General features: G+C 38.6%; 2 protein-coding genes across 3 annotated transcripts; both read right to left on the bottom strand.

The window, feature by feature from the left end:
* Nucleotides 1-1009: 1009 nt before the first annotated feature.
* Nucleotides 1010-4118, bottom strand: LOC307131402 (uncharacterized protein). 2 transcript variants are annotated; one of them, XR_013817164.1, is made up of 7 exons: nt 3784-3878; nt 3123-3196; nt 2843-2890; nt 2676-2759; nt 2320-2525; nt 1993-2152; nt 1010-1894 (listed from the first exon to the last, which is right to left on the bottom strand). XR_013817164.1 is itself a non-coding variant. In XM_079825034.1 (7 exons), the coding sequence occupies exons 1-5, from the start codon at nt 3839-3841 to the stop codon at nt 2350-2352; spliced, it is 432 nt and encodes a 143-aa protein (XP_079681160.1). In that variant the 5' UTR covers nt 3842-4118; the 3' UTR covers nt 1010-1894; nt 1993-2152; nt 2320-2349. The 2 variants fall into 2 exon arrangements, 1 of the variants encoding a protein (XP_079681160.1); XM_079825034.1 differs by having other exon boundaries at nt 2843-2882; nt 3784-4118.
* Nucleotides 4119-7175: 3057 nt separating this feature from the next.
* LOC307131387 (tripartite motif-containing protein 14) lies at nt 7176-19965 on the bottom strand. Its single transcript, XM_079825018.1, has 7 exons — nt 19668-19965; nt 17688-18571; nt 17263-17358; nt 13905-14153; nt 13068-13090; nt 12496-12644; nt 7176-9844 (listed from the first exon to the last, which is right to left on the bottom strand). Exons 1-7 carry the CDS (start codon nt 19891-19893, stop codon nt 9288-9290), a joined length of 2184 nt encoding a protein of 727 aa, XP_079681144.1. The 5' UTR covers nt 19894-19965; the 3' UTR covers nt 7176-9287.
* Nucleotides 19966-19998: the final 33 nt, after the last annotated feature.

Here is a 19998-nt window from a genome sequence, read left to right as displayed (position 1 = left end):
TTCATCAGCTACGTTCATGGTATTCATGCATATGCCTTTAGTTTTATTTTTGATAAAATAATGTATGAACTATGTCTCAACCATTCAGAAAGCTGCAAGACATTACATTTGCACGGAACTATTTCCCATTTCCACGTAGATTATAACCGACATCTGTAGCTTGTCAGATTCAATTAAATGGATGGAAATAAAATGCCCATCTCAATGCGTAATGACTAGGGTTGGGTATCGTTTGGATTTTTTTCGATTCCGGTGCCAAACCGATACTTTTAAAACGGTTCCGGTGCCTAAACGGTGCCTGAACCGATACTTTTTTTTTTTTTAAAAGGCCACCAAACGAGGTGGATGACATTAAATGGCTTTTTATTTATTTATTTATTATTTAAATTGAACAATTTATTAAAAGTTTAATGTATACTTAAATGTATGAATATAAATAAATACAAAACACAATTTACTTATTTACAAATTATAATTGACATATTTACAAATTCACAGTAAAACCTAAGCCACCTAACCCTCTAAACAGTTACAGTAATAACAGCAGTAGTCTGTATTCTTGCTCTGCTACAAACCAGCTTCGAGCTTCAGCTTTATTTTGAAATATGATCATATTCTCTGGCTAAATATTTTTGAACGCATCGCCTTAATGTTTCCATGGTGACGCGTCATCCCAGATAGCAATGAGTCGGCGGACCACCGGCGGTGATCCGGCGGCTGTAGAAGCGTCAGAATTGCGTAATCGCAAACACGTTTGACGGCGCACCGCCGGCGGCAGCCGCTTTTTAAAAGCGGCAGCCGGCTTCCTACCGCCTTCGTACCGCCGCCGGCCCGCAGGCAAACCGCCGTTCCGCCGCCTTTATACCAGAAGGCGGCCCGGCGGAGGCAAACGCTTTTTTCGAACGATCTGCCTCCGCTTATTGTGTAATAAATAATATATATATTTATTTATTATTCATATATTTGTAACATGCAGTTTATGATGGATAATAATTGAACAAACCAGATACATTCCCATTTGGCATTTTTATTCCACATTTCAAAGTACATTAACTGTCAATGATACAAGATAATATAAATTAAATATAACAGACAATAAATAAGCTTAAATAGGCCTATAAATAACAAAAAACATTTTTACTAAAGAACCTGCATGTTTCCAATTAAATTTTGGTTTAAAAAAAAAAAAAAAAAAACAGCCTTACAAGCAAATTATAACACTTACAATATTTGTTAATAACAAATAGGTCAGCTCTGGGATGAAAAGAATTACCATTAAATATTATATCAAATAATGAGGATATTTGGTACCAAAGAATGTGCAGGATACCAAATAAATCTAGGTATAACATCACATTTAACAAGCCATTTCTAACAATAGCATAAATGGTAATAATTTAGAGTAAAGCTCTGGAGAAGAATAGAACAGTAGTAGAACAGAACATTATAACAAGCCTGACTATGGGTTCTCCGGTTTTCCCCGACCTCCAGAATGAGGCAGCGCAAATTGGCTTATCTTCAGTGATTTCTTGTGCGCCTATATAAAGGACAAACAACCTCGCCATCCCATATCTATCCAAGGAGCTGCCTTCAAGGCAGGGTCACAGGGAATAAAAAAAAAGTAATTTCCACAGTGAACAGTGTGGATTGGGTGAGTGTAGCCTGAAACTTCTGGCTTCTTTAGGGGTCTTGATGTTACTGACTGCAGGATAAAGAAAGGGTTCCAGGTGTCAGTAGTCAGCCTAGGTGTAAGAGGTCGGCTGTGGGTCCCTCTCAGCTGTGCGGCGTCTTTTTCCACCTTCACGATCAGATGCTCCTTTCAGGTAACGCATAGCGCTAACCTGGACCGCCTCATCAGTGGCATCCTGGGTTGCCGGGTTCTTCCGGATGGCTCCTGTAGAAAATACAGATCTGTCATTCCATGTGAATGTCATAAGGCCACACACATCTACTTAAATATATAACAAATTTATATATTTATATATATATTACTTTGAACAATGGTCTTCAGGAACATGTCTCTAAAACATGCTTTATCCCCTACACCCGTCCAGGTTGTATTAATGGAAAGGTGATTAGAGAAGATACTCTAAAGCATTCGCCACACGGTTGTCTTTAGGTCCCTCCCACATTTGATTGCCAAAAACCGAAGCTGAAAATACAAAAAAGTGTTACAAATTACATATCTCTGAAGCTTCTCATACATAAATATAAAAATGTGACAGGCTGTGATTCAGACTGTAGAATATGCAGTGTACAATCTTAAATTTTACTTTTTAGATTACCCTACAGCATTATAAACAAAATCAGCACACTTACTGGAGCTCTTTATCCTGCCTCAAACTGTTGTCAAGCAACGCCAAATGGGTTGTCTAGGGGGAGTAACAGACCCCCTGGCAGGGATAACTCTCCAAAAGACACATTGGCACTGAAATGTTGCAGCATAGTGTCCATTTTGTTGTCCATGCTACGCACAACATCGCCAAACTCTCCAAGACGTCGCAGCATTAGGGTCTGATCTGCACCTACAGGGGTTCACAGAATAAAAGAATAAAGCAGTCAGTCCTGGTCCCTCAACTACTAAACTATGACATTTACAACTAGGTCTACTACATGTACAGGTGGCCCCAGTGGGAATTAAACCAACAACCACAGGTGTTGTTTGCAAGTTGTACCTGATTGCCCAGTACGAGCAAACGTCGTCAACATTGTCCCAACTTGCTTCACCTGCTCATGAAGTGAGCCGCTGTCATCCGAAGCTACAAAATGAAAGGCATTTGGTAATTTTGGACCTACATCACAGTCAAAAAAGTAAAATTTAAGAAAGAGTGCATGTTCTCACCTGCTCGTGCATTGCTTTCCCTCAGGGCTTGGTTCTCATTCTGGAAATCTACATAAAAAATATTTTATTTTAATTATATATATATATATATATATATATATATATATATATATATATATATATATATATATATATATATAAAACAACAACTACAGGCACAATTTTCCATACTGTTAAAGTTTCCAACATCTGCAATTTCCTGTTTGTCCATCTCAACTCCTTTCAATATTCTTCTCCTTATAGCCCAATAACTAGACATTGTGACTAACAATTTATTTACCTTGAAAGCCGAAACGATTGTCCAACAATAGGTCTCTTGGATGAAGATAACCGATTGTGCTCTGGTCAAGGTATCTGCAAGAAAATGTGAACAAAACCGCATTGTTAACGTTAAATACAGAATATACAGTAGCTATGCTGTGGGGGGAAAAACTGGTCAGCCAAATGTGGAACAGTAAAATGTATTCATTCAGTGTAGTGAATCAAGTAAACTGCATTGTCCTCAAACATAATAAGTACAGCAGTTCAGAGAAATAACTCATAAATGACCTTAAATGCTAGAAGAACAGTAGCAACACAGCACATGTTAGCTAACACTTGCTAAAACTGACCTAGCAGCATGCTTGTTCGGACTAACAAAATAATTTAAATAACCTATATACATCATTCTGTTTTGTTAGAAAACACCAAAAGTTAAACTTAAGTCTTTCTAGATGTAAAGCTTTGGCTAACTTACCTACAGTAGCTAGATACATTTTAACATGTAGCACATGCTTGAACTCAGTGTGTAAAAAAGGCGAAACAGCACGTGTTAGCTAACACTGTGTATTGTGCACTATATCAGCGTGCGTGTCTGAACAAACTAATTAAAACAACCTACCGGTATATACATCAAAAATGAACATAATATTGTGTGACACAAAAAGGAAACATGTACTTACTTAAACGCTCGTAGTCGAGGATATTTTCTGATCTCCTCTCTTCAAATACTAAAACCATGTGATGAGCGGCCGCTGATGGTAAATCTGTATGTTTTACCGGTTTGTCTTCCGTCTTTTTTAGGTATACTGCCCCTCTCGGCCGGTGGAGGTACTTCTCTGTTTTTTTTTTTATTTTATTTTTATTTAAATTAGTACATGTATAGACAAGTACAATACAAAAAGTACAATGAGAGAAAAATAAAAATAATAAAGCATTGTGGTACAGTTCCGAATATGTAGAACAAAGAATAACAACAAATGTAACACTGTATATAAAATAAATAATAAAAATAAGAATTCTGAGATAGAAAATACTTTATAATATTAAGGCAGTCACATGAAATTGAAAAGCTTTCAGGTTTCTGTTTTTGTAAGCTTTTTGTTTTGCGACCTCATGTTTGAGAGGGTTTCAAATATTGTAAAAATCAGCTTTATAAGAGGTAATATTAGAGGGCTTCTTTTGAGTTATTCTTGTCTTATGAATGTAGAATTTTTCCTAAATAATTAATAATATATTTTTGTTTTTCAGAAAAATATGGGTTTTGAAAACAAAGTAAAATGTCATGAAGTTAGTTCTAATTTTTTGTCATGTCTATTTTAAAGTCAGTCCAAAAAGAAATAGAAAAAAGGGCAATACAAAAATAAGTGTTATCCTAAAATGAACTTTCAAACTTTCTTAACCCTCCTATTATGCTAAAAAAAAAAAAAAAGTATTACATCCATTATGGGTCAAATTGACCAACACTGTTTAAACACACTCGACATGCAAATAATCAAGTGAAAATTTAAATGTAATTTCCTAAACCTAACCTTATCATGGAATCAAGAGTCAAGAATCTGTTATAAACCCTAATGGCTTTGGAGCAAAAAAAAACTAATATTTGATATAATTCACATATAGGCTATTATGATTTTATAATCGCTTCAAATGTGAGAACTAGTTAAAATGCTGTCAGTTCCACTCTATTTCCCAACAAGCCAAACATAGCCAACGTGGCTGGTCGAATTTGAGAGTAGAAATCCTTGTATTTCACAGCGGCTTGCCGCCAGCCGGCCGCGGTCCATTAGGCGGAGGCAACCGCCAGAGAAAATGAAGCCGGCGGCCCGCCGGCTAGTCGGCCGCGGCATCTCGCAAGAAATGGGAGTGACGTATTCGGCGGCAAACGTTTCATCACCGCCAGCGGGACGCACCTATAGCCGACAGCTTAGGGCCGGCGGCAAAAAGAAGCCGTGCCGATATTTTTTGCTATCTGGGATGTTTCTCACATGACACACAGCAGCCGCAATAGCGCTGACAGCTCAGCTGTATCGGGTTTATTTCGTTTTTTTCTTTTTATTCAAAATATTCACAAACTTCTTAACTGTGTCACGAACTATCTGATGTTCAAATGTGTGAGTGAATGTGTGTAAGTTGATCTATAAAGCGCAATGGGCGGCGGCGCCATGTTAGTTTGCGCCTCAGAATCGGATCTGTCGGATTTACAACACTTGAGTTCATTCTCGTCTCACGAAATACATGAAAGTAAGTGACCAGTGAACTGGAAGAAGAACAGAGTAAACTATATAGTTACTGTATAATGTGCATTTATCTGATGTGAATAAAACACGTAACGTTAGTCAAATTATAACCGTCTGAAAGGATTGTCATTGCCGCTTTCATAGACATCAGTGTGTGTTTTTTGCTAGTAGCCGATTTATGAGCATTTAAATGTCTGAAACCTGAAATAAACATGATTGAAAACACTGAATAGTTGTCATGAGTTGTGGTTGAAAACACTGAATAGTTGTCATGAGTTGTGATGTGACCAGCGCTGAGCGTCTGTCTCTGGCTCAGCCAAAGCGCGAAAGCACGTTTGAATTTTGGCACCGAAATGAGGAACCGAAATCTGCGTTCTGATTCGGTCCGGTACATACCGGTTATATAAGTACCGGTGCCATATTGGAACCGGATTTCGGTACCCAACCCTAGTAATGACGCACAATGGCTGATCTTGTGCTCTAGAAGATGTGGCGAATGGAAGGATTCGGAGTGAACGCATCTTCGGACAGCAAGAGGACACACTCTGGCGATGGAGCACTAGACGCTTTTTTGCCTCGACTTTGATGTCCGATCATTTCTTTTTTATTTCGGCGATTGTCCGAGGTTGTGAGGCTACAGCATTTACGGCGTCTGCAACCTTGCCACTCAAGTGTCTTTTTGGCATTAGTAATGCCCACACTGTGCCCTCCAAACAACACTTTTCTTCTCTTTTCAACCTCGCCAACGATAACTTCTACCTCACATTGAGTGAAGTTACGTTTTTTTTTAATTTCCTCTCTGTGTTTGCCATGATTTCGCAACCTATGAATATTAACTTTTGGGCGTTTCACGGACTATTTATGGGCAACTATGGGCGTGACATGAAGCCGCAAAAGCTGCGCTACATTTAGAATTGATTGTGATTTATTAAGGGAAAACTGCGTAGGATGTGCGTGCGCACGGTTTTATAAATCCGAATATTTCTGTGCGTACGCATGTCCTATGTTTCATCCGTACGCCACTTCTGACGCAAATCCTACGCAAAGTTTTATAAATGAGGCCCCAGATCTCAACCCAATAGAGCATCTTTGGGATGTGGTGGAATGGGAGCTTTGTGCCCTGGATGTGCATCCCACAAATCTCCATCAGCTGCAAGATGCTATCCTATCAATATGGGCCAACATTTCTAAAGAATGCTTTCAGCACCTTGTTGAATCAATGCCACGTAGAATTAAGGCAGTTCTGAAGGCGAAAGGGGGTCAAACACAGTATTAGTATGGTGTTCCTAATAATCCTTTAGGTGAGTGTATATATACATAGCCAACTCACCTAGGTTCCTCGACTGTTTCCTGCATCCCACCACCACCCCGTCTCCTCACACTAATCAGAAGAGACGGGGGGAGTACTCTGGGTTCGGGCCAAAATTCAGAGCCCGGAGCCCTCCCCCAGCACGCCAAATACGCATACATTTTATTATATCTGATTATTTGTAAGTGTGAACCCGTGAAAAGGAGATTTAAGTGACTTTGAACGTGGCATGGTTGTTGGTGCCAGACGGGCCTGTCCGAGTATTTGAGAAACTGTTGATCTACTGGGATTTTCATGCAAACGTCTGGGGTTTACAGAGAAAGTCAGTTTGAATCCGTCAATACAGCCATGTATTGACTTTCCAAGAAGTTCTATTATCCCCACATAATTGTAATGTTTCCTTCACTAATTATATTGACCTGAAATGAATTGATTTGTGAGAGCAGATTTAGAACGGATGACTCCCGAAGGACTCGAATGAAAATAACATGACAAAATGTACAAAACGAGAAAAGCTTTTGTGACAACACAGGCTTTATCAACAAATATCTCATAGGAAATTCATGAACACAGTACAGCACAGAAAAAGAAAAATATGTGCTATTAAACATATGTGAAGCAGATAACATTAAAAACAATCAGTTATTTTTTAAGAAATATCTAAATGTAATGCCATAAGCTTTGCTGCAGTTAGACATTTCAAATTAGATATTGAACAAATACTGCCACCTAGAGTTGAAATGGAATATCCAGCACACAGACTGAAAGATTACTCAACATGGAATGATATAGATATGCTAGTCAATATTTAAAAATCATCAGAAAATGGCTGGAGATACTGGAAATATATATATACAGTTGCAAGAAAAGTATGTGAACCGCTTGCAGAATCTGTGAAAATGGTAATAATTTTAACTAAATAAGAGGGATCATACAAAATGCATGTTATTTTTTATTTAGTACCGTCCTGAATAAGATATTTTACTTAATTTTGTAAAATAAAATAAAAATTGTTCATGAACCATTAATTCTCAATACTGCGTGTTGTTCCCTGGATGATCCACGGCTGTTGTTTTGTTTTGTGATGGTTGTTCTTGACTCTCTTGTTTGTCCTGAGCAGTTAAACTGCCCAACGTTCTTCAGAAAAATCCTCCAGGTCCTGCAAATTCTAGAGTTTTCCAGCATCTTTTGCATATTTGAACCCTCTCCAGCAGTGACTGTATGATTTTAAGATCCATCTTTTCACACTGAGGACAATTGAGGGACTCAAACACAACTACTAAAAAAGGTTGAAACATTCACTGATGCTCCAGAAGGAAACACGATGGATTAAGAGCTGGGGGTGAAAACTTTTGAACAGGATGAAGATGTCCAAATGTTTCTTATTTTGTTTAAATATAATTTTTTTTTCATTTTTTTACTGCCCTTCGAAAGCAACAGAAGATCCTTGCATGTTTCCCGGAAGACAAATTAAGTACAATTTACCTTGATGTTCAAATTCAATAGGTTTTCACCCCCAGCTCTTCATGTATCGAGTTTCCTTCTGGAGCATCAGTGAATGTTTCAACCTTTTTTAATAGTTGTGTTTGAGTCCCTCAATTGTCCTCAGTGTGAAAAGATGGATCTCAAAATCATACAGTCACTGCTGGAGAGGGTTCAAATATGCAAAAGATGCTGGTAAACTGAAGAATGTGCAGGACCTGGAGGATTTTTCGGAAGAACGTTGGGCAATTTAACTGCTCAGGACAAACAAGAGAGTCAAGAACAACCATCACAAAACACACACACAGCCGTGGATCATCCAGGGAACGACACAGTATTGAGAATTAATGTTTCATAAACTTTTGATCTGGGCCATTTTAATAAATTCTGCAATTTTTTTGTCTTGTTTGTGGACTATATGTAAACATGTAAAATATCGTATTCAGGACAGTACTAAATAAAAAATAACATGCATTTTGTAATATGATCCCTCTTATTTAGTTAAAATGATTTTCATTTTCACAGATTCTGCAAGCGGTTCACATACTTTTTTATTGCCACTGTATATTAAAAGACAACCTGGATACTGGATAGAAAAATGCTCCATGTTTAAAAACGTCCTTTTTTACATTCATTCTAGACTGAAATAAGAACACGAGGCTTCAGAAAGTCTGACATCTTACTATCATTTGGAATGTTTCACTTAATCTAGTCTTGGTTAAAATGCTTAGTTCCAACAGATTACTGACCAATATTTCTCCTGGCCTTCAGTGTACATGAAAATACAGTGCGCATTTATATTTTACTTCATATAAAAATACAAAATTATTTGTCGAAAATTATAAAATGAATCCTAAAAAACATAAAAGGATTGAGAAATGGTTGAAAAAAGTTCAAAGGCTGTGCAAGATTGTTTTGAAAAAACTTAATTCCAGAAGATATATAAATGTATATAAAACATATATTTGGAATGGAGTTTAAAAAGGTTCAGATATGTAAATACTCCCCATTAAAATTCCGAGGATCATCATCAATTATTCAGCAAACAATAGGCCATTTTCAAGACCTCTTGCTTTCGGCAGTAGTGATATTGGAATGATGTTTTGTGGAATGTAAAAGTGATTTGTGTTGCTTAGTATAATAAAAAAAGTCTAGTCTAGTCTGCAGTGGTCTTGGTAAATATATCACAGACGCTGAGCTGAGTTTTAGAAACCGCCAGCGCCGGATACAAGGGCTCAGTGAACCTATGCTCAAAACTGTACAGCAAAGAAAGAGCTCCTTCCCGGGACACGCTATAAAAAGACAAGCGACCCTCTTTAAAATCCAGCAGCACTCCGACCTTCCAAAGTTCAGCGGCACACACAGGTGAAGCCACCTTATCGTGCAGAGCTTCCACCTTTCCCTTCTCATAAATTAAACACCAAGAATTGGGGTAGAAGCCAATACGGCAGACGTCCTTTTGCCCCTTTCTGCCTATCTGTCCATCACAGACGCCCACCTTCCAGCGGCCCTCATCCAGAGAGACCTCCACCTCCCAGTAGCAGCAGCCCCCGTCTATGGCATGAGAGCCCAGCACCTGGGGGAAAGTGTTGAAGCGCGTCTCCTGCTCGGCGTAGTCCTGCTGGCTCTCGCTGTACTGCACCGTGCGGTTTTCATCCGACAGCAGCAGCTTTGGGTGGGCAGTATCAGGATCCAGAGTTGGGCTTGTCCCATCTGCAGACAGAAACATCAGCTGTCAGACATAATATTTGTGTGTGCCAAACTTCATTTAATCGTTTTATTTCATTGGGCAGCAAAACAACAAAGATCACACTTTATTAACTATGACTTTAGCCTCAATACACTCCGAATGACTTCTTATTAATAGTTAAGGTAGTTGTAGCGTTTAAGGGTAGGATTAAGGGATGTAGAATACGGTCATGCAGAATAAGGCATTAATATGTGCTTTATTAGTACTAATAAAATAAAATAGTGCAATGATGAAATATGCAAGTAGGTGATAATCGATCATTTTCCTTCATAACTCGCCAACTACTACACATCTACCTTTCATCTTTTGACATCTAATATACTTAGTTTATCTGCCATTACAGTATAATGTATCACAATATCAAATTTAATAAAAATTAATTTAGCACAATTGGCTTATCTATTGATATTACTTATTTGATATTATTGATTTAACCTTAACATGGTATTAATTATTTTAAAATGTGTTAAGTGTAAGTGGTACCTTCACAATTGTTCAAGAGTTTGGGGTCAGCATAATTTTTTGAAAACAAATTTATACTTTTATTAGCATTTATGGAATTTGATCGAGTACAGACGTTTATAATGTTACAAAACATTTCTATTTCAAATAAATTCTGTTCTTTTGGACCTTCTATTCATCAAAGAATCCTGAAAAAATGTTTTCCACAAAAATATTTAAGGTATAGTTTAGATAGTTTAAAGAACCAATGAGGTTCATTCTTGTGTTACGCAGCACGTTTGAGCTTCAGCAAGAACCAATGAGGTTCATTCTCGTGTTACGCAGCACGTTTGAGCTTCAGCAAGAACCAATGAGGTTCATTCTCATGTTACGCAGCACGTTTGAGCTTCAGCAAGAACCAATGAGGTTCATTCTCTTGTTACGCAGCACGTTTGAGCTTCAGCAAGAACCAATGAGGTTCATTCTCTTGTTACGCAGCACATTTGAGCTTCAGCAAGAACCAATGAGGTTCATTCTCGTGTTACGCAGCACATTTGAGCTTCAGCAAGAACCAATGAGGTTCATTCTCGTGTTACGCAGCACATTTGAGCTTCAGCAAGAACCAATGAGGTTCATTCTCTTGTTACGCAGCACGTTTGAGCTTCAGCAAGAACCAATGAGGTTCATTCTCTTGTTACGCAGCACATTTGAGCTTCAGCAAGAACCAATGAGGTTCATTCTCGTGTTACGCAGCACATTTGAGCTTCTGCAAGAACCAATGAGGTTCATTCTCGTGTTACGCAGCACATTTGAGCTTCAGCAAGAACCAATGAGGTTCATTCCTGTGTTACACAGCACATTTGAGCTTCAGCAAGAACCAATGAGGTTCATTCTCGTGTTACGCAGCACATTTGAGCTTCAGCAAGAACCAATGAGGTTCATTCTCGTGTTACGCAGCACGTTTGAGCTTCAGCAAGAACCAATGAGGTTCATTCTCGTGTTACGCAGCACATTTGAGCTTCAGCAAGAACCAATGAGGTTCATTCTCGTGTTACGCAGCACATTTGAGCTTCAGCAAGAACCAATGAGGTTCATTCTCGTGTTACACAGCACGTTTGAGCTTCAGCAGAACCAATGAGGTTAATTCTCGTGTTACGCAGCACGTTTGAGCTTCAGCAAGAACCAATGAGGTTCATTCTCGTGTTACGCAGCACATTTGAGCTTCCTCAAGAACCAATGAGGTTCATTCTCGTGTTACGCAGCACATTTGAGCTTCCTCAAGAACCAATGAGGTTCATTCTCGTGTTACGCAGCACATTTGAGCTTCCTCAAGAACCAATGAGGTTCATTCTCGTGTTACGCAGCACATTTGAGCTTCCTCAAGAACCAATGAGGTTCATTCTCGTGTTACGCAGCACATTTGAGCTTCCTCAAGAACCAATGAGGTTCATTCTCGTGTTACGCAGCACATTTGAGCTTCCTCAAGAACCAATGAGGTTCATTCTCGTGTTACGCAGCACATTTGAGCTTCCTCAAGAACCAATGAGGTTCATTCTCGTGTTACGCAGCACATTTGAGCTTCCTCAATAATCAGTGAGGTTCGTTCTCGTGTTACACAGCACATTTGAGCTTCCTCAAGAACCAATGAGGTTCATTCGCCGTGAGCATTTCAGGGGTGGGCAATTCCAGTCCTCGAGGGCCACTGTCCTGCAGAATTTAGCTCCAACCCTGATCAAATTCACCTGCCTGTAGCCTTCTAGTAATCCTGAACTAACTCCTACTACTGGCTGTAGTCTCTAGCCTCTGGCTAAAAAAGCCTCCGATGACACAAATGACGATGACGATGTTTGTGTCATCGGAGGCTTTTTTCAGACATAAAATACATAAATCTCGTCTGAGAGGGGGAAGCACGATCATTCGAATATACTGCTGGGTTTTACTGATACAAAACTTAATGCTAATCGCTGAAGTAAGGGTTTGGAACGACATGAGGGTGAGAAATTTTTATTTTTGTGTGAACTATCCCTTTAAGCAGCACAACCCACCATCCAAATGTGTGAGTTTACAGAGAGAGAGAACTTTAATGGCCATATTCTGAGTCAGCAGCACTATTATAGCTTTTATATGTATATGCCCAGTATTTCTAGTATAATTAGGAGAGTAAATGACTCACACAGCAGTCTGAAAGGGTCTCTGTGAGGCAGTGATATGAGCACAGACTCCATTCTCCTCTCGGTCCAGTCATGAAGACAGTCCAGTCGGTCTTGGTTTATCTCCTGAGGAGGCTGGAGGTTTTGCACCGGGTCAGACAGTGCAGTCAGTCTGGATGAAGACAGGATGGTTAGTAAAAATAAGCAAACACATTCAAAGGGATAGTTCACCCAAAAATTAAAGTTCTGTCATCATTTACTCACCCTCAAGTTGTTCTAAACCTGTATGAATTTCTTTCTTCTGCTGAACACAAAGGAAGATATTTTGAAGAATGTTTGAAACCAAACATTTGTGGGGCACCACTAACTTCCATAGAATTTTTTCCCCATACTATGCAAGTCAATGGTGCCCCACAAATGTTTGGTTTCAAACACAACATTATCTTCTTTTGTGTCAAGCAGAACAAAGAAATTCATACAGGTTTGGAACAACTTGAGGGTGAGTAAATGATGACAATTTTCATTTTTAGTTGAACTATCTTCTATAATGAGTATATTTATCCAAATGACAAAATAATTGAACCATTTTACTTACTGTCCGGCTATTTTGCTGTATTCCTGAAATAAACAGTAAGAGTAGTTTTATATTTACAACTTTACTAAAATGAAAGTACCAAATGATGAATAATAAACAAAAAATGGCATTTCTATTAGACTAATATGTTGAATTGATCTACAAATCACTCAATAGCTATGTTTCCATCCAAAGTTGCGAATTTAACTTGTGAGCAAAATTAGAATATCGCATAAAACATCCGCAAAAAAAGCTGTGTTTCTATACCATGTGTTCAGGAGAACAAAATCGTCACTTCCTGGGAAATTTGGTAAAGTTCCTGCAATCGGCAAAGCAACTGTAGCTCTTTTTTTTTCCCTACATCATAAATGACTTGTGACTCAGAGCGCACAGACAAAACGCAATAAACACTGTCATGTTATCTTGTGTTCGGATGCTGGTGTTTGTGAACGCAATCATGTGAGACGCTTCTGGGAAGGAATTAAACCAAATCATTTTGATGATAGACTTTTGCTCAGGCATTTCAGAATAACTAAAACAACATTTGAGATGCTGAGCAATGAATTACTGAATTACAAATAATTACAGCATCTTCTAGTTAGTCCAGTTATCACATCCTCAGTCACGTGTGTTTTGTGTTGTGCATAAAAAGATTTAATCAGTAAATGTGTTTCCATCGTAGGTCATGCGCACGTCTTCTTATCGGATAAAAATGTACCGCCTCAATTGAGCACATACGTTTTTTTGAATTTATGCGCATCTCGCCGTTTCTATCCAGCGTTTTTTTTTATGCGATATCCCAAAATGTGCATAAAAATAGATGGAAACATAGCTAATGATCACTGCTGCTTGTCGTACCATGATGAAGGCCTGGTCCTGGTACTGTGACACCCCTTCAGTATTGGTCAATCCCTGCAAGGTGTTTAACACGGTTTGGCTAGATATCAAGGCGCTCTGTAATGTGTCCAGCTGCTTTTCAATGCATCCCAGCACCCTGTGCTCTTCCTGGGCTACACAGCGTAATGCCTGCCCCTCCTCCTGCTCCAGAGCCTCCCGCATGACTTGATACTGCTGCAAAACAGCCGTCCGCACGTCCTCCAGTCCCGTCTACAACAGGAACAATGAGGGAAACAAGAGAGTTACTGCACTAAGAGTTCACATTTTATTTTATGCTATTGTATGCTTATGTATTGCTTTGTTCATTCCCATCTTCTGTTGATTTAAAAGGATAGTTCACCCAAAAAAGAAAATTAGCCCATGATTTACTCACCCTCAAGCCATCCTAGGTGTATATGACTTTCATCTTTCAGACAATCAGAGTTATATAAAAAAGTAGCTTTATAATGGCAACCCAAAATTTGAAGCCCAAAAAGCGCATCCATTCATTTAAAAATTAAACTACACGGCTCCAGGGGGTTAATAAAGGCCTTCTGACGTGAAATGATGGGTTTGTGTAAGAAAAATATCCATATTTAAAGCTTTATAAAGTAAAATATCTAGCTTCCACCAGAACGCCTTCCATATTCAGCTTACGCAAAAAGTGTAACGCCTCTCGCAGTTCAAAACGCTTACTCTACGTCTGACGTTATGCATCGTGCCAGTCACGCTTTTTTAATAAGTTGAATACAGAAGACGGCCTGGCGGAAGCTAGATATTTTACTTTATAAAGTTTTAAATATGGGCTGCCATTATTAAGCTTGGAAGAGCCAGGACATTTTTTTATACAACTCCGATTTTATACGTCTGAAAGAAGAATGTCATATACACCTGAGTAAATCATGGGATAATTTTCATTTTTGGGTGAACTAACCCTTTAAAAGCTGATCTACAAATAAACTTTGCTTTTAACAGTAATATTGACTTGACTTAAGAGATCATGTGCAAGACTATTATAATAATTAATTCTATTATTTTAGAATTATTTTATATACTATTATAGTACTTTTAGCTTTTACTTTTATATTTTCAGTTTTCATTGTAGTTTATGTTTTAGTCATTTTGTGATGTGCTTATTTCTATGTGTTAATTTCTATTTGGCAATTTCAGATTCTATTTAAATCTCTATATAAATATTTATATTAGTTTTAGTCATTTCAGTGCTTCAACTTCAACTTATTTTATTTTAGCCCAGGCAACATTTCTAATTTTCACGTTTTAAGTTTCCGTTTTTCATCTAATATTGATATTTTATTTTATTGAAGTTTTATTTCAATTAAAGGGATAGTTCACCCAAAAATGAAGATTCTGTCATTACTCACCCTCATGTCGTTCCAAACCCGTAAGACCTTCGTTCATCTTCGAAACACAAATTAAAATATTTTTTTATGAAATCCGAGAGGTTTCTGAGCCATCCATAGGCAGCAACGTTATTGCAACTTTCAAGGCCCAGAAAGGTAGGAAAGACATCGTTAAAATAGTCCATGTGACATTCTCTTATGCTGTTGACGTAGTAAATACAGTGGAGCTCTTCCCAGTTCACACGAGCACCACGACACATGCGTGTGATGCTGACGCAGGAGCTAGCCAATGGTGAGCCGCCGTTCTGCTGCAGAACTCGGAAGTAGGGCTGGTCCGAATACCATTTTTTGAGCTTCGAAGCTTTGGTAGTAATCAACATCGAATATTCGATTATATAATTCTATTTTCCACAATGTCAAACGAAAATCCAAAATGCAAGCTCAGGCATGCGCTTCTTCCATATAAGTTCATGCAGTTGTGCGCTCTAGACAGAGAATACTCTGTTGCAGGGAACATTAAGAAGCAAATATATTTATTAAAGGGTAAGTTCACCCAAAAATGAAAATGATGTCATTAATTACTCACCCTCATGTCGTTCGACACCCGTAAGTCCTCCGTTCATATTCGGAACACAAATGAAGATATTTTTGTTGAAAGCTGATGGCTGAGAAAGGCTTCAGATAGGCCTCCATTGGCATTCAATACATTTACACTCACAAGACCCATAAAAGACACTTAAAACGTCGTTACAAAGTCCATCTCACCACAGTGACTCTACAATAATTTTACGATGCGACGACAATAGTTTTTGTGCGCAAAAAAAAAATCTAAATAACGCCTTTATCCAACTTGTTCTTGTCTTCCGTGTGTGCCTCCACGACGCATGTGCGAGAATATGACGCAGATCCGGCGTTCGGACACATGACCCAGAAGCGATTTGTTTACGAGCAGAGGAAGACGCGCGTGTCTAAGCTGTTGGATTCTACATTGATTGATCATGCTTTAGGTCTCGGCGTAGTTCTCAAATGGTGCTAAAGTGTGCATTTCATGGATTCCCGAACGCCAGCGCTACGTCATATTCTCGCGCATGCGTCGTGGAGGCACACACGGAAGACAAGAACAAGTTGGATAAAGGCGTTATTTTGATTTTTCTTTTGCGCACAAAAACTATTGTCGTCGCATCATAAAATTATTGTAGAGCCACTGTGGTGAGATGGACTTTGTAACGACGTTTTTAGTGCCTTTTATGGGTCTTGTGAGTGTAAATGTACTGAATGCCAATGGAGGCCTGTCTGAAGCCTTTCTCAGCCATCAGCTTTCAACAAAAATATCTTCATTTGTGTTCCGAATATGAACAGAGGTCTCACGGGTGTCGAACGACATGAGGGTGAGTAATTAATGACAGAATTTTACTTTTTGGGTGAACTAACCCTTTAAGTATAAAGAGGTTGGGTTCCAATTCAACTGTCCATCCTAAAAAAAAAGAGTATTGTATTTCGCCAGATTTTATAGTGTAAACATATGCAAGCGTGAATGAGAACCGTTTAGAGGGGGATGCCAGGTGTGCAAGAAAAAACAAACAAACAAATATTTGAATCCCGAATTTGAAAATCGAATACCAACCCATCGAACAAATATTCTGATCCAGCACTACTCGGAAGTGCTGCAGTGCGCTTTATAAAATTAAGGTTGAACCACTAAAGTCACATAGACTATTTTAACGATGTCTTTCCTTCCTTTCTGGGACTTGAAAGTTGCAATGACGTTGCTGCCTATGGTGTTCAGAAACCTCTCGGATTTTTTAAAATTTTTATTTTGGGTGAACTAATCCTTTAACAAAAACTATTTTAAGTTACTTTTTAGTTTATAACAACACTGGATCAAAGAAAGCTTAAAAACATGAACAAGTTAACAAAATTATAAAAAACTTTCTAAACTGCAACAATCCCAATCAACAAAATGACACACTTACACTTACCTGGACACCATGTTTTTTCTCACTGAGCTCAGAGAGTTTTTCCTGAATGGACTTTTCCGTTTTTTGTATTTTTTGCATCTCATTCTTCAGTGAGCCCTGAGAAATGAATGTAGATAAACCAATGAGCAAAAACACATTAAATTGATAAAAAGTGAAAGCAAAGACATTTATCACGTTATTTCAAATAAATGCTGTTCTTTTGAACCTTCTATTCATCAAAGAATCCTGAAATAATGTATCACTGTTTCAAACTAAAATATTAAGCAGCACAACTTTGTTTTTAACATTGATAATAATCAGCATATTAGAATAATTTCTGAAGGATCATGTGACACTGAAGACTGGAGTAATGATGCTGAAAATTAAACTTTTAAAAGATAATATGCCCAATTAGAAAGAAGAAAAAGTGCCAAATAATGCCTCACTCTGAGCTCCTGCTCTGCCTCGCGGATGCTGATGCACTCGTGCCCCTTGTGCGACCCGACCAGGGAACACACAGTACAAACACACACTGCACATGACCGACAGTAGATCCGGTTCATCTCCTGGTGCTCTTGGCACCTCCAGAGAGACACATCCGCCACAGCGTTCACAAGCGGGTGGTTCTGGAACACCGGCTTTTCCAGGTGCGCCCGCAGGTGCTCGGAGCACATGGAGGCCCCGCAAACCAGGCAGGTCTTTACCGCCACCTTCTGTTCTGAACTGGGACAGTAATGGCAGGGCACAGAGCTGCTCCTGGAAAGTCTCTCTGATGATGTAGAGAAGATCCTGAGGGCTTCTTCGCTGTTAGAAGCACTGTCTTTTCCCCGTTTTCCAAGCGAACGAGTGGCGGCGTTGACTGCTGGTAAGTCACTGGCTTTGGAAGAGGTGGCTGATGGCTCTGTTGAGGGGGCGTTCTCTCCCTGAGGTGGGCTGCTTGTCCTGGACGAGCCCGTGTCATGAGCCACAGTGTGCTGGTCTTGCTGAGAAGAACTTGTGTTCCTCTCAGGAGATGATTCTACATGAGGAAATGTGGTCTCCTCTGGTTCTGGAGGTGTGCGTTGTGTTGATGTGTCCCTCGTAGACGTCGCCCCCCAAACCACAGGTGGAGCCTGGCTTTCAGATGGGCGTTCATCTCTGGTGGCCCTTCTTTTCCGTGGTGTTTCTTCATCAGAGTCATCTATGTTGATTGCATCAGGGCCACTGACAATGTTACTAAACGGTGATGTGCCCAGTCTCCATCCACCACCATGGAACGTCGAACTGAACTTCCTCTTCCCATGCCATTTCTTTGAGTGCTGGCCATGCAGCTTCTTTCCAAAGCCCCAATCTAGATGAAATGACATTACATTAATGTATGTACTATAAGTGTTTTTCTTCAGCTTCTGCTTTTTTATTTTTGTTTAGAGGTTGATTTTTATCAAACTTTTGATTTATGAAAGTCATATTAAAACTGTCTTGGAAAGCTTTTTACCATTTTACGTATTTTAATATCCTAGACCCATATGATTGGCCTTCTTAATCTATGAAAATCTATTATAAAAATGATTTATTTATTAAATAAAATATAAAAAGTATTAATCATTAACTTCACCCAATATTTTTTTGTATTATTATACCAGTTGTGGTGTTATTTCCATCACAACCACCAATTTTGCCCCAAATAAAGCTGTGGTCGTTGTTTTTTTAACTTGTTTACCAAAGAGATAATATGAATTATTTGAAGTGTGCAAAATGTCACTAATAAACTAAATATTTTGGTTTAGGGCCCAATTCTCACTATCTTTTCCCTCAATAAACTCCTATTCATTATTCATAGTTAGTAGCATTTAGGTATTGGGTAGGATTAAGGGAATATTGTCATGCAGAATAAAGCATTAATATGTGCTTTATAAGTACTAATAAACAGACAATATCCTAGTAACATGCATGCTAATAAATAGTGAGAATTGGACCCTAAACTAAAGTGTTACTAATATTTTTTATTGTGCATAATTTCAAATCAATTTGTAATTAAAATTATGCACAAATTGTAAAAGAAATATTATTCAACTATTAAAATCAAATCTACCGTCTGCTATTTTATCCTGAAATATATATATATTGGATATATATATATATATATATAAATATAAATGTAATTTCTATAATAGAGTGCTTTTAAATATAATACATAATTTGATGTTGCCTTACTGATGATATTGTGGTGGAAATAATCATGACTGAAAATGACAAAAATATAATAAATAAACATAGCCTAAATCTTGAAACCTGACACGCGACAACTAATCAACTACAACAGACCAATACACAGGAGTAGTTGTGGCCTACGTCACATGTACACTACATATATAACATAGGCTAGAAGTCATCAAGGTCAACAAAGTCAACGTTTATTTTATTTTGTTCTCTGTTAATGAACGTACGTGTGTCTGGTGTGGCTGTAGACGTCGAGGCTCCGTCCGTGTAGTCCGGCAGATGCTGGTACTCGTACCGACACTCGGGGCAGTAATAAGGTCCGGTGTTTGATCCGCTCCACAACTCTCTGATACAAGACTGACAGAAGCTGTGGCTGCATCCCAGCGTCACCTGATCCCGACACTCCTCGTGACACAGAGGGCATTTCAGAGGTTTCCCATTAGATGCTCCCATTATTGAAGGTTTATTTACAGCAGAATGTCTCACGATAGAAGAAACGAAACTGACCCAACACGGAGTGGGCGGAGCCTCACCTTTTGAATCGTGCAAACACTGCTC

Source organism: Gobio gobio (genome assembly GCF_949357685.1).
Source record: "Gobio gobio genome assembly, chromosome: 9".
Lineage (NCBI taxonomy): Eukaryota > Metazoa > Chordata > Actinopteri > Cypriniformes > Gobionidae > Gobio > Gobio gobio.
This window is presented reverse-complemented; position numbering and strand designations above follow the sequence as displayed.

Bases quoted from the DNA above. Each gene is read 5' to 3' on its own strand.
- LOC307131387 (XM_079825018.1), bottom strand. From the start codon at position 19,893: ATGGGAGCATCTAATGGGAAACCTCTGAAATGCCCTCTGTGTCACGAG. The intron at 14,154-17,262 runs GTAAGTGTAAGT...TTCCTGTTGTAG, and splicing joins AGAAAAAACATGGTGTCCAG to ACGGGACTGGAGGACGTGCG. The intron at 13,091-13,904 runs GTACGACAAGCA...TGTTTATTTCAG, and splicing joins AGGACCAGGCCTTCATCATG to GAATACAGCAAAATAGCCGG.
- LOC307131402 (XM_079825034.1), bottom strand. From the start codon at position 3,841: ATGGTTTTAGTATTTGAAGAGAGGAGATCAGAAAATATCCTCGACTAC. The intron at 3,197-3,783 runs GTAAGTACATGT...ATTTTCTTGCAG, and splicing joins CCTCGACTACGAGCGTTTAA to ATACCTTGACCAGAGCACAA. The intron at 2,760-2,842 runs GTGAGAACATGC...TTCATTTTGTAG, and splicing joins GGAAAGCAATGCACGAGCAG to CTTCGGATGACAGCGGCTCA.